A 13,678-nucleotide genomic window follows, 5' to 3' on the forward strand; every position below is an offset into this window, starting at 1 on the left:
TTATGCCCTTTAAAACATCTGGAGAGTCACTTCAGATAACTTTTTCCCAAAACCTCATGGTGTTGGAAGGGCCTCCTTTGCCTTGAGGATGCTGTCACAGGCACAGAAATGAATTTCCCCCTCCTCTCCTCTATTATAACAGTTGCACTTTACTTTAAAGCATTGTCTGGGTTCTCTATTCAAATGTCAGTAACTGTGATTCAAACAGAGAGAATGGCACCTTTTTATTCAAAATAATATTCAGACTTTAGAACTTAACCACAGATGACACTTTCATTCTGAACGCTGCCTTGTAAAAAACTCCAAATATTCATGGGGCTGTGAAAGCATTTCTGGGGTGACATTAATGTTCTGCCATAGTTCTCTCTTGGATCACGTAGCCACCTAGTTTTGGGTGATTTCAAAGAAGAAAGCTTAATTTATGTTTACAGCCTCTCAGGGTCTCAAAAAGTGGCCCCCATTTTTGAAGGGCAAAGCATACTATTTTAGAATATATGCCTCCTGGTGGTATATCTATAAGCAAATTTTAATCAAACAACTATACAAACACAATCTCAAAGAAGGGGGATCCTAAATTCCCCACAGTCTTCTTCATGTGGTACTTGGTTGAAGTCCTTTTATATTTGAATAATTCCTCATGCATAAAAACATTTCTCTAGTGGCTGCCCTGGCAGTGGTTTTATGGATAATTGTCACTGGTCACTACTATCTGCTGCCAGGACACTAGTCTGAATGTTCATCAGAACTCCCCTATTTCTGTGGGGTTTGCAGCCTCTATGGCAGGAGATCTCTCTCTATGATTTGGTGGTGCCTCCTGCTTTTCAACAGCAGTTGAATTCTTGTGTTTCCTTCCGCCTCAGTCAAGTCCTTGTCAACTTAGATGACTTTGTCATATGTAATAGTAAAAAGATGACAGATATTCAAGAAATGCTGACAACAATGGATTATAATGTATTGAATAAATTTTTTTTAAAAGTCCACATTCCATATTTAAAAAGAGAAAGCAAAAGAGAGTGAGAGATAAAAGGAAGGAAAAAGAAAACTCTTTTTTACAGAAGAGTGCTGGCTAATAAATGTGGAGGAATGGTATACTTTAAAATTACCATTTTGTCATTCCATATCTAATAGCTGAATAATCAATAGATGCTGAAACCATTGCATGAAAGGTTTTTGGCTATGGCATAGTCACACAAACTCAAAATGATCCCACCACAATTTACTTAGTAATGACAAAGGGAAATATGTACCCTTATGATTGTGGGACTGTCAGTCACTAACTACCTTAACTAAATGGCCAAGAGGTGGCACAGGGGGACATGATGTGCCTCCTGGTTTGATGCAGTGGGAGAGACATAACATCTTTGTTGTGTTCTTGCAGAAATGTTGACCTGAATCTAGTCATGACAATACAGTCAGATGAGGCCAGACAATTGGCCTGGGCCCCTCAAAGGATTCAGTGTCATACAGAACAGAAGAAGGCAGGGGTGTAGAGCTTGGAGGTAGGGTGGGAGGTGAGGTTTGGAGGACTAGGGACATATCAGTGAAAGTGCAATGCATAAGCTTTGATTAGATTCTGAGTTTAACAAACTATAAAAGACATTTTCATTTGAATATGGACTGTGGGTTGGATAACACCATTAAATTCATGTTGATTTTCTTAAGTTTAATGGCATTGTAGTTATGTAGAATGTCCCTGTTTTGGGGAGATACATGCTGAAGTATTTAGGTATGTGGCATCATGATGTCCACAAACTTCTTTGGATGGCTTGGCAAAAGGGAAATGTGTTGTATGCAGTGACACATAAAAAAATGGAGTAGGTGGGGCAAGCTCTTAATAGTAGGTGAACCTAGGTAAGGTATATAGAGAAGTTTATTGTACTGTCCTTTCCATTTGTCAGTGGGAAGACATGGAGAGCGACTCCAATTATCAGTTAAAATTTCAAATAAAAATATTTAGAATGAGATGATGTGACGCAGTGTTTTCATGATGGTCTAAAACAGCCCGGCTTGCTGAATGTTGGCATTTAATTGTGATGGTGCAGTGTAGACATAGATGGTGATTAAATTTGCACAAGAAGGTATTAATAATCCCGTTGGACAGACAGAGACAGAGGTATGAGGCGATATGACTTGACTAAGGCTGGCTGCACAGAGCCGGGACCATAACCCAGGCTTTCTATTGCAATGCCAAGCATTTTCTCTACTGTGGCTTGTCACAGGCACAACCTGAAATCTTGTCATCTTCACCGGTCATCTTTTCTCTAAAGGGTTTTAGAGAATTACTTGCTTTGACCTTTCCTTCTCTTTGTGGAGTTTAGATGTGAATCAGGGTTATCAACTTTTTGAGATTGGTATGACCAGTGATCTAGAATATTTTAAAGGCTGTGCAGCCAAACAAATCCTGCTTACCCAGGAGGGCATTTCAAAGTGGCCTCTTGAGGAGATTCAGTGAAAGGCCAAACGGCTATAAAGGGACATCAGAGTGTAATGTGTAGTTTTAGCGTTAGCCTCACTCAGCTTCTCCGGCATCCAGTGAAGTGTTTTGTTTTCATTAAATAAGCTCACAGCTGGTACAGATTTGGGTCAGGGAGGGCAGGAAAGGTTCCACAAAAACCAAAATCTTCAAAACTACTACTCATGAAGAGAGAAGGCTTGCCTTTTTTTTTTTTTATAATTAGGGAGTAGAACTTCATTAGGTGAGAAAATCAGGCTTTCCTCTTTAACTGTAATAACCTTATTCAGCAGGGTGCTCCACATGATTCTTTGCTTACAGAAGGGCCCATTCAGCTGAGAACAAGTGCCAAACAAATGACTGACCTCTCTCCTCGCAGATGCAGGGTTGAGAGTGAGGAGGGGATGTAGCTCAATGCCCCCACAGGCTCTTTAGAGGAGAAGGATGCACAACCCTCATTAACTTCAGAGGTGGGGCAATTATACCCTGCTGGTAGGCACTATTCATCTTAAAATCATTACTAACATAAAGTAATAGTCCCAAAATAAAACTACTATGTAGCTGTTGTGTACACATGCTGAAATGTGATGTGTGAAAAGGAATCTTTGGTTGTTCTGTGAAGTTCGGTGGGTGGCCCAGTCTTGTGAGCTTGTCAGTAAGAAAATAACAATCCACGGGGATATTCCTCCAAGTCTTCTGCCCTTTCATTCCTATTCCACTCCACTCCCATCATTATACATATGTCTCCTCACCTATTAGTTCCTGATTATTTTTAGGTCAAAATCAAAGGAAGTCATGGCTATTTGTGATCTTCAAATAAAGGCTATTCTATTGGGTGGTTTCTTCTTAATACTTTTTTTTAAGACTTTATTTATTATTTTTAGAAAGAGGGGAAGGGAGGAAGGGACACATCAACATATGGTTGCCTCTTACACGCCCCCTACTGGGGACCTGGCCCACAACCCAGGCATGTGCCCTGACTGGGAATTGGACCAGTGATCCTTTGCTTTGTAGGCTGGCGCCCAGTCCACTGAACCACACCAGCCAGGTGTTCTTACTACTTTTATTCGGTTGCTTCTAAGCCTTTAACCCTTTATCCCAGCATTCAAGACCCTCTGTAATCCACCTCCTTTCTACTCCTTTTTATATATAGATATTTATCTAAATGTATTTCCCATTCCTTAAGCAGGATGTTTACTCCCAGTGAGTATGCCTCATCCCGTTTTCCTCCTCCCACAGCCATGCTTTTGCTCATGCTGTCCCCTCATTTGGATTATTTAACCTCTCAGTACCTTGGTTTCTGCATCTAAAAATGCGGGTGATAGTCCCTACCTCAAAGGGTTGCTGTGAGACTTAAATGTGTTTTTTTAAGTAATTAAAAACAGTGCAGGCACTTAATAAATGCTATCTAAATACTAACAAAGGTTGCTGGGTCTATGAGGTCTGAGTCAAGTCTCAGCTCTACTCTGCAGTCTCCTCTGATTTCTCTAGCCAAAGAGGACTTCTCCAAGATTTCTTATTTCTGTGTACCACATACTGTAACAGTGAATATCTACTGGCTTATATTTTTCTTTTATTATTTCATGTTTTTTTTCCCCCATTGAGATTATGAGCTACTCGAGGATAAGGATCTTATATGTCTTTTGTGTTCTCAATAAAGACATTGGGAAGACACCCAATCCTAACACATGCAGTACTCCTCCACTCAGTGTTTTCTCTGTGATACCCGTTTCTGACAGGAGGCATGATGGAGACGAGTAGTTGCAGATCCACGTGTAACAGTGAGTCAGAGACACTGTAAACAGCTAGAAGAGCTGTGGTGTGTGAGGGAAGTGAGGGAGTAGAAAGACTGTGGAGAAGTTTTTCCAGGATCTACAGTTGCCTTCAAGGTGTTTAGGAACTATAAGTAAAGAATTTTACTTACTTTGAAATTTTTGTTTTCTGCTCTGTATTCTTTTGATTGAAATACTGAGCTGGGGCCACAACTTTGTAGCATAACAATTATATGTGTTGGATTATGCCTACACAAAGTAAAACTGCTATACAACTGCAGCGTACCATTGATACCAATTTTTAGAATCCACTGATATAAAAGAGAGTCCTCTGAGACTGTCTGTCCTCTCGCTTCACAGCTACTTTATTTCAGGGTCATCCAATCCATTCTTTCTGTCTGTCCGTCTCCCTCTCTCTAAGGGCAAGCTCACTTATTGCCTCATTACAGTCCTGCCATGGGCTATGACCACAAAGTGAGAGAGAGGGATATGGATGTGTGGAGCAGAGCTGAATATGGGTCACAGGGCATTGGAAATAAATGAGATGTGGTGTCCAGGATGCTGCTTCTGAATGGTGGGTCAAAGGAAGGCACCCCATGTGAAGATGGCAAGGATCACAGAGGGAAGGAAGTCAGGCAGGTGTACAGTGAAGAGAATGACTTGTGTTACCTTAGTACAATGCCCACTCAAACTTTAATGTGCACATGAATCATTTGGGATCTTGGGAAAATGCAGATTCTGAGTTAGTAGGTTCAGGATGGCCCTGAGAGTTTCCATTTCTAACCAGCCCTCAGAAGATACTGATGACGCTGGTCCATGGACCACTCTGAATAGCAAGACCTTAGGAAAGAGCATGAAAGGGTCAGGGCCTTTGAGCCTAATAACTTGATGAGTGATGGTCAAATAAGAAGATATTCTTTTCAAATTTAATATTAAGGGGTTTAAGGAATGGGCATGGATGGTGTTGCTTCACACACCAAGACATCCAGGGAGTGAAAAATCAGAGAGAGAGGGAGAAGAAAGAGAGCAGGGTCCATTGATCAACTACTCTACCTATTTGGAGAATATCTTTCCAAGTTCTTCTCTGATGAAACTTGAAATTTCTGTGCTCTCTTTTAAGCACTCCCCTTCAGGCTGTCTCTTTGCTGCTTCAAAGCATTCCACTGATGCATGGAACAATTTCATCAATTGGAAATGCGGGTTCTGTAAATCCTCAGGGCCCATTTGATTAATTTGAAATGGAATGGGTTGCTTGGTTATCATGTGAACATATGACCCAGCTTCGATCCCACACAACTCCTCTCACCTTTGGCACTTGAGGTCAAAAAGAATGTCACCTGAGAGTGAGGGACATGGTAAAAGACAAGAAAGAGATCGCCTTTTGCTAGAAATGAGAATAGCAGGGGGCTCTGTGGCAGAACACGAATCTGGGAGTTTACTCACAGTGTTGTGGACTCATTAGTCATCCCTTGAAAAGCATTTCCTGGTATGGTGGTTATGTGTACATTATCACAAATTTCCCTTGAGGAATGAAATGAGAAATATTTACTTTCCAAATTTTAGCTGCAAATAGAAAACTGTTATGTATAGCAATCAGCCTGGTACTTACAGAATGAAATTAAATTCAGAAGAGAAGATCTTTGTAACATCTGGAAGCTTTTGAATGCCAGTGTTACAGATGCTCCTGTGATTTGGGGGCAAGGTGGGGATGTGTGCAGAGAATGAGTACAAGCGATTGTTATTAAGGCATAAAGATAAAAACATAGAAAGGCATCTTGCAAATACTATTACATTTAAAAATATTGAGTTTGGCTTCATCAGTCATGCTTTTAGCTGTGGAAGGCTGTGAGAATTTAAAAGCCCAGGACACTGTGGGACAAGTTGCACTAATGATTCCTATTTAGAGGCCTAGGGGCTGGGACCAAACTTTCAGGTCTTTTTCATTTATATTTACTTCCACCCTGTTTTTACCTATCATATCACTTGCACTTTCACATTATATCAGGAAGTTCTTCCTTGTATCTCACTGAAATCATTAAACATTCTTTGATTATCTGAGCTACTCAAGTCTCCTTTTCCCTCCACCTTTTACTTAAACTTCAAAGAAGAGAGAGGCTGCAGTGGTGGGTCAAATTGGAGGGTATTTTATCATACAAGAATGGGACTCCTTTAGGGGAGTCTTGGCACATGAATTCCCCCCAACCGAGTTTTAAATTCGCCAGTCATGGACTCTGGACAACTGATGTGCACTGCCTGGCATTTTGGTGACGATGAAGGGAAGACCTTCATCATCTCATTCACCTCACCTCACATCTCATCTCACCTCAGCTTCTCATTCGGCTCTCTCTGGTCCTCCTCCTGACCCATTACCCCAGATCACACTGAGTCCTTGCCCTGTCTGTGGCTGGTGGTAGCAGCATGGGCTTAGACTGCAGCGTGTACTGGGGTTGAGGAGATGTCACTTTTTTAACGGGGAGGTGAAAATGCTATTTAATAAAGACACTGATTCTTAGATAGCAAGGGGCTGTAGTCAGTAATTTCTGTTCCAGCATTTCCTTATATTTTTCCAAAGTGGTTAATGCTGAGGTGTTTATGTGTGCTATAGACCTCTTGAACATTTGGAAAAGCAAAACACCTGGGTTAGGAGTTCTCTAGCACTGGAGCTGCCAAAGGAGCCACCCTACTGCCAGCAGCAGCTCCCCTAGGGGCCCCAGAGCCAGACCGCACAGGTGGCATTGAACACCAGAGAAAATGTCCTTCTTTTCTCTTTCCTTTTTCTTTTTTGTAGACTTTGTGTCCTCTGGAGAGTTTATGAAATTTAACTTATCAGGAAGAAGAGACAGAGAACATCTATGTCAGAGGGATTTAAATTTTTCTGTGTGAGTACTTGATATGTGAGAAGACCCAGAGTGATACATTTATAGATTGTATCAGATTTCAGGAATTTTGGTTTTGTTGGCAAAGCAGTGAATCTGCAGGGCTACAGTGGTGCTCACCTGACAATTCTACCTAGTGGACTTCATCAGACTTACTGGGAATTAGAAAATAATGATTTAGTTTATATGGCACAGTGCCTACCTGAAAGCAATACGTAAAATGTTTTCGCTTAATGAATGAATGAAGAAATGAGATAAAGGAGATCAGTAATTCTCAGTCAGAGGTCGGGGGTCAAATCAGGACTGTCTTTCCCACTTTCGCCTCTTTCCACATCACCACCTTGACTTAGGGATTCTGATTCACCCTTTTAAAGTGTCATGACCCCCCGCCCCCTTCCCACCGCCCATTTGAAAATCACTGCAAAGAGTGATTTGGCACAGACAGTGTTGAGAACCACTTACAGGTATGTCAGCACAGTGGCTGACAAGAAATGCTAAATTAACTCGGAGAACTGAAGATGGAAATGCAAATAATGCTAAGTATATGGTTAAAAACTTTTTTTCCAACCTTGGAATTGTTCTGATTTCTATCAGATGCCCACCTTCCCCTTCCCAATTGCTTAAAAAGGGAAATTCCTCACAAGTATTTTAACCGGGGGAGATTCGTAAACGCTCCAGGCTCGATGTATGCCAGGTTTTTGGTGTTCTGGATCAGTCTGTAAAGAGAGAAGGGAAAACGGGCAGCAGTTTACTAGATATGTATTGTTTGGCACACATGACAGCATGGTCACCAGAGGTTGCTGGCTGAAAACAGCATCAATAAAATCAAGTGCTTGAGAGGAGCTCCTGAGACCCCAGGATGGAAACAGCATGGTGTGAGCCAGTGGCCATTTCCAGGAAGCTCTGCTCTCAGTATTCTGCCAAGGCAGGTGCATCATAGCTGGGAGTCTGTTCAACTCCCCTTCACCCCGGTTCCACCTCCTCCTCCCCTCTTTGCCCCCAGGCAGCATCAGTATCCAGGGCTCCTGGCCAAGTAGGTCCTGTCACACCGTGGAGCCTGCACACTGGGGCGGTGGGAGATTCTGCTCCTAGGAGAGATGAGCAAATTAGCTACTCTCCCCTGCAGGTAACCCTGGGTCTCTTCTTATTAGACTGGCAGCCACACTGACCAGTTATCCAGATGGTCACCCAATCTGTGGAACAGCAGGGCAGAGTCCAGGGGCTTGGATTTTGGGAATATGTTCATTCTGTAGACAGTTTGTTGTGTGATGAGGCCCAGTCTCCTAACTTCTCTGAGCTAGTGTTCCCTTCTGTAATATTGAAATAATAATGCACACTCTTCGTACTTCACAGGTTGATAGGTAATTATATAACTTGTATAGATAATGTACAAGGCAGGGCTTTGCAAACTGTAAAAGTAGAGCCATAACATCACAGTGGTGTTACTGTCCTTCTCCCTAGTTCCACCAGTGATTTTGACCCTTGAGAGGAGGCCACAGTTGCTGTGTCCTGTCTACTCTGGATTCAGTAAAAGGCTAGTAAATGCCATTGAACAACCACCTGAGGAAACAATAATTACTCTTATGTAGAGGAAATATGGTTAGGTGGGTAGTTTCTGGAGTTAATTTGCTTTCACATCCTGGTTTTACTAATTGTATGGCCTTGGATATATCACTTACATCATGGTTTCCTCATAGGGTGGTCAATGATTTAAAGCACAGGTGGCAAACACAAGGCCCGAGGGCCGAATCCAGCCCTCCACCTTGTTTTATCCAGCCTGGCACCTTGTTTCTACCTGGTGGTAGCTCTGAGCTCTCACTTAACTGTTAAGGAGCAGTTACATTTATGCAGTCCTAAAGTTACATTCGGCCCTTTGAAGGCAACTGCAGGGCCGGTGTGGCCCCCGGTGAAAATGAGTTTGACACCCCTGAATTTTAAAGGAATCAATGTGTGTGGTTCACTATAAAGCTTCAACCAATGTTCACAATTATTATCATAGTTAATGAAATCAGGAAATTGAATGATTTGTCTGAGAAATAGCAGAATTTGGAGGCGAACCCTTTTCTTCTGAGTCCAGGTCTAGTGCGCATTCCTTTTTACCATATTTACCCACCATTGGTACCTAATCTTGTATGTCCTTTTGATTGTTTAAAGGTGAGTGATATTTTGTTGTACTTATTTTTACAATGGAATCCAGCAATTGTGGGCCATATGTGGGTGTGATAGAAGGGACTTTTATCTTTTAAGGATCTTTTGGGGTTTGACCTTAAACCACTTATCTAACCATACATTCATTCAACAAACATTTATTGAGCTCCCGCATGTGCCGAGCACTGTTTGGATGCTGGGGACCCAGCTGTGAGCAAAGTGAAGAGGACCTGTGTAGAGCTAACACCCTAATCTCAGGGCCTTCCTTGGGAAAAGTCTATGCAGTTTCCCTTAGAGCACTTCATTTTTCTTCCTGTTGATAAATGTTGCTTTGCCTCATGAGAAGCTTTGTTTACCTCAAGTTGTTCTTGTAGTTCTCAACGTAAGCTGTGTTGAATCAGCATCACTTGGGAAGTGTGTTTAAATTGCAGATTTCTAGGTCTGGGATAGGACTGTCTTCTACAGTTGTAATGTGGACCTCACGAAGTTCTACCTCACAGACAAGTTTAGACTATACCTTTAGTACTTAAATACCTATTATTTTGGATTTCCCATAATTGTTTGGTGAGTTATTCTCACTTCCCTGGCTACACTATCATCATACTGATCAATTAATTCTCTTCAGATAATTGCTAATTAGACCATTCACAGTGAGGTCTTCTGGTATAGTGGAAAATGCACAAGCATTGAAGAAAGACAGGCTGGGCTTGCATCCCAGCCCGGCCGTTGCCTAAGGTGCTGCATTGGTCACGTTACCTCTCCGAGCCTTCTAGAGAAAATAAGTACCAAGCACAAGCACTTAAAAACTATTTGTTGGTAACATATTTTCCTCTTCCCTTAACTTTCCAAACTCCTATGTAGGGGAAGTTTGTTTTAAGAGCTCAGGTTTGGGCCCAACCAGGCAGCAGTAAGAGGTCCAGTTTAGGAGTTACATGACCTGATTTACAGTCCCAGCTGGCTTGCTTACTGTGTGACATCAGGCAAGTCAGCTAACTTCTTTGGGATACAAGTTTGTCAACTAAAAAGTGAATTAAGCCAGTCTTCTCCCATCCTTTTTGTAAATTGGAGGAAGAGGATGATTTGGAAAGGATACTTTTTAAGAATCAATTTTAAAATATCACAATAACAACAACGAACCCTACAAATGCATGTGCAATACAGGGCTTTCACGTGATAGGTGTTCAAGAACCATTTACTGAATGAATGAATATGTCCAAACAGTTCCCAATGAACTAATTCATAATTTCTAAGCTCCTTTCCAAATTTTTCCACTGGCCCAAGTATTTCATACCCTCCCTTCCTTAAGGTAAGAGCTACTTGGCAGGGCTCCACAATGTCAATTTTAATTTCCATCTTGGTGTTGTGATGTTTCAGAGTTTATACAACTCTCAGGGAGAAGCAGTTGTCACCATGGCAACCTCAAGGCCACTGCAGTGAGAGAAATTAGTGCCTGCCCAGACCTGGTAATTGCTGTAGTCTTTTCCTCTTGGATTCCTAGCACTGGATGCTTGAATACAAAAACTGAGTGGGCTTCAGCCAGTGAGAGTAATAGCGTATAGCAGTGAATGATCTGTTAGTTGATGCTTACATTTCAGACAAATTGAGGAGGTTGTCAAAGGCATTGGCTTCTATCTTTTCCAGGGAATCACTCTGAGAAATTTCACTAGGGCAGAGAGAGAGGGAAAAAAAAGAAGAAACATGAAATAAATGACTGTGTCTGCATCATAAGCAGTTGTGCACGTGGCCCAACAACTGGGCGCTCCAGTGTGTTCCTTTAGAAAAAGAACACGGGTGCCTTCAGCTCTCCTCACGCCGTACAGTGCTACCATCTCCCTTTAGGAGCACTGATGGGCACCTACACCCCAGGTGCTGTTGAAATGCAAGTTTCAGTAACCCCTGTTTTTTTTCTCCCTTGTTCATTATGACACAGCGTCATAGATTATTAGAAGTGGACAGTCCCTTTGAGAAAATGTATTCAGATTCCCTTGTTTTGCAGCTCTGACACTTGAATGTCTAAGAAGAGAGTCACCTAGTGTTTCTCTTCCATCTACATTTTATTTATACCCATATCATTTCCTTTAACATTTTTTCAATGCAGTTTATGTTCAATATTTTTTGTGTTAGTTTCAGGTGTATAGCACAGTGGTTAGACAATCATATACTTTACAAGTGTTTGCCCCCACCCAGCACCATACATTGTTATTGGAATATTATCAACTATATTTCTTATGCTGTACTTTACATCCCATGACTATTTTATAACTACCAATTTGTATTTGTTAATCACTTCACTTTTTTTCACCCAGTCCCCCAACTTCCTGTCCTCTTTCAACTATCAGTCCATTCTTTGTCTCTATGAGTCTGTTTCAATTTTGTTTGTCCATTTATTTTGTTCTTTAGACTCCATGTATAAGTAAAATCATATGGTATTTCTCTCTCTCTGGCTGATTTATTTCACTCAGCGTAATACCCTCCAGGTCCATCCACACTGTCACAAATGGTAAGTTTTCTTTCTTTTTTATGGCCAAGTAGTATTCTATTGAGTAAATGCATTATACAGCTTTTTAATCCACTCGTCTATTGAGAGGCACTTGGGTTGCTTCCATATCTTAGCATTGCTGCAGTAACATAGGGGTGCATTCAGATGTATACCCAGAAATGGGAATGGTGGGTCATAAGGCAGTTCCATTTTTAATTTTTTGAAAACCCTCCTACTGTTTTCCATAGTGGCTGCTCCTCTAGCATCTAGTGTTTTTAGGGCAGTTTTGGGACCAGGATCAGGCTATCTGGGTTCCCAACTCCATTATTCTAGGGAGGTTTTAATTTGGGTTGAATTCATTGTTTCATAATATCCCCTTCCCCCAAATCCTGTTCTGAGGCAATTGCTGTGTGGTCAACTCCTGCACATAGTGTCCTCCTTGGATTCTATTTCTTTGACTGTTTTTTTTTTTTTTTTCCCACTCTCTTAGCAAACTGAGGACAAGGAGTATGTCCCATTCACTTCTGAACCCTGGTGGCATCATAATGCCTGGCACAATGGGAATAAACAAATGAATGGACTAATGAATGAATTGATTTTTTAAAAAAGACACAAAGTAAAGGTAACAGTTTTGCCATATACCACCCCCAAGCATGTAGGTAATGTCAGTGTTATTCTAAACCCCTAACATAAGCTACCATTTACTGCCAGCTGAGAAAAAAGTCTCAAATTCACCAATTGTACATTTGCACATTTTTAAGGTTAACATTCACGGAAGGCTTCAGACTTGATGAGAGCTTTAGCTCACAGAAAGGCCGAGCCTGAGGCAATTGATGTCTTTTGTGACAACACAGTAATGGATTGGTTCCTGGGCTGATTCATCTTATTCCCACTAATGGTTTGTTCATTTAACTGTGGCTGCTTCTCACCAGGAGATCTTAAAATTCCCAAAACTCAACATTTAAACTTGAGAAAAGAAGAGTAAGAATTAGGTTTAAGCAGACTGATATTTCTGTAACCTGCAGTGAATTTCTTATAATATACACTAATTCTTAGGGAATTATTTTTTTCCTATGCTCATTGCTTGCTAATATCCTGAAGAGCAGTCAGAGGTTCCTGTAGGAGCTACAACTGCTTTGAAAGCCCAGTGGATTGTTAAGATCAGAGATGTTCTTTGGAAACTAAAAGGCCCCTTACGTTCCTTTGACTCAGACTGACATTAAGGAGGATGCAGGAATCCTGGAGTACTGAGAGAGTTCTCTCTCCGTGTATGGAGTCTTGGGTCACAGAACCTGAGCCCCAGGGCAAAGGATTGAAGTTACATCTGACATGAAAGTGAGATCACACTGCCTTATTAGGCTGCTCTACACTTTGATAAATGCCTTTTATCAGTAAGGCTATAAATATTGTATTTTTTGTCTTACACTTATTATATTTTAGATACAAAGATTATCTTCTCATGCACAATAAACTTCCGACACATTTTCTTCTATGTGGGTGTTATCTAAAAATATGACACGAGGGAATAGCTGCACTAGCAGGAGAATTTTTATGAGTGGAATCTCTCATCTTTTCTACTTGAGAAGTTTATCATCACTTAATCAAAATGCATTCAGTTCATTGAAGCAAGGTTAATTATCTAGATTTTAATGACTCTTGAAAACCATACCTTTCTTTAAAGGGCCCTAGATATTATTTGTATTAAAAAAGATAAAGTATTAGGGTTTCCCAAATACAGTTGCTCTCCTAGAAAAATTATCTCCTTTCAAATATGATTTCTCTTAGAAAAAATGTATTATTCCAATTATGAATGTCTTTTGATATGCAGTAGCTTACTTACATTTTTATGAGCTCATTAAGTCCTCTGAAAGCTTGAGGTGGAATTACGTTGATAGGGAGATAGCCAAGTGATCTAGAAAAGAAAGAAGAAAAGCCAAGAGTTTAAGATTTA

The 13,678-nt window shown here is 41.0% G+C and overlaps 1 protein-coding gene across 1 annotated transcript in view; it reads right to left on the reverse strand.

Annotated features, from left to right (window-relative positions):
• Positions 1-13,678, reverse strand: part of LHCGR (luteinizing hormone/choriogonadotropin receptor) — a 54,841-nt gene that overhangs the window by 19,915 nt on the left and 21,248 nt on the right. Inside the window, exons 2-6 of the mRNA XM_028517495.2 lie at positions 13,568-13,639; positions 10,837-10,911; positions 7,742-7,816; positions 5,834-5,908; positions 5,668-5,745 (exon numbers count right to left, since the gene is read on the reverse strand). Of these exons, the coding sequence (XP_028373296.1) occupies positions 5,668-5,745; positions 5,834-5,908; positions 7,742-7,816; positions 10,837-10,911; positions 13,568-13,639 (375 nt within the window). The remainder of the gene's footprint in view (positions 1-5,667; positions 5,746-5,833; positions 5,909-7,741; positions 7,817-10,836; positions 10,912-13,567; positions 13,640-13,678) is intronic.

The sequence above is a fragment of the Phyllostomus discolor genome, chromosome 6 (genome assembly GCF_004126475.2).
Source record: "Phyllostomus discolor isolate MPI-MPIP mPhyDis1 chromosome 6, mPhyDis1.pri.v3, whole genome shotgun sequence".
NCBI lineage: Eukaryota > Metazoa > Chordata > Mammalia > Chiroptera > Phyllostomidae > Phyllostomus > Phyllostomus discolor.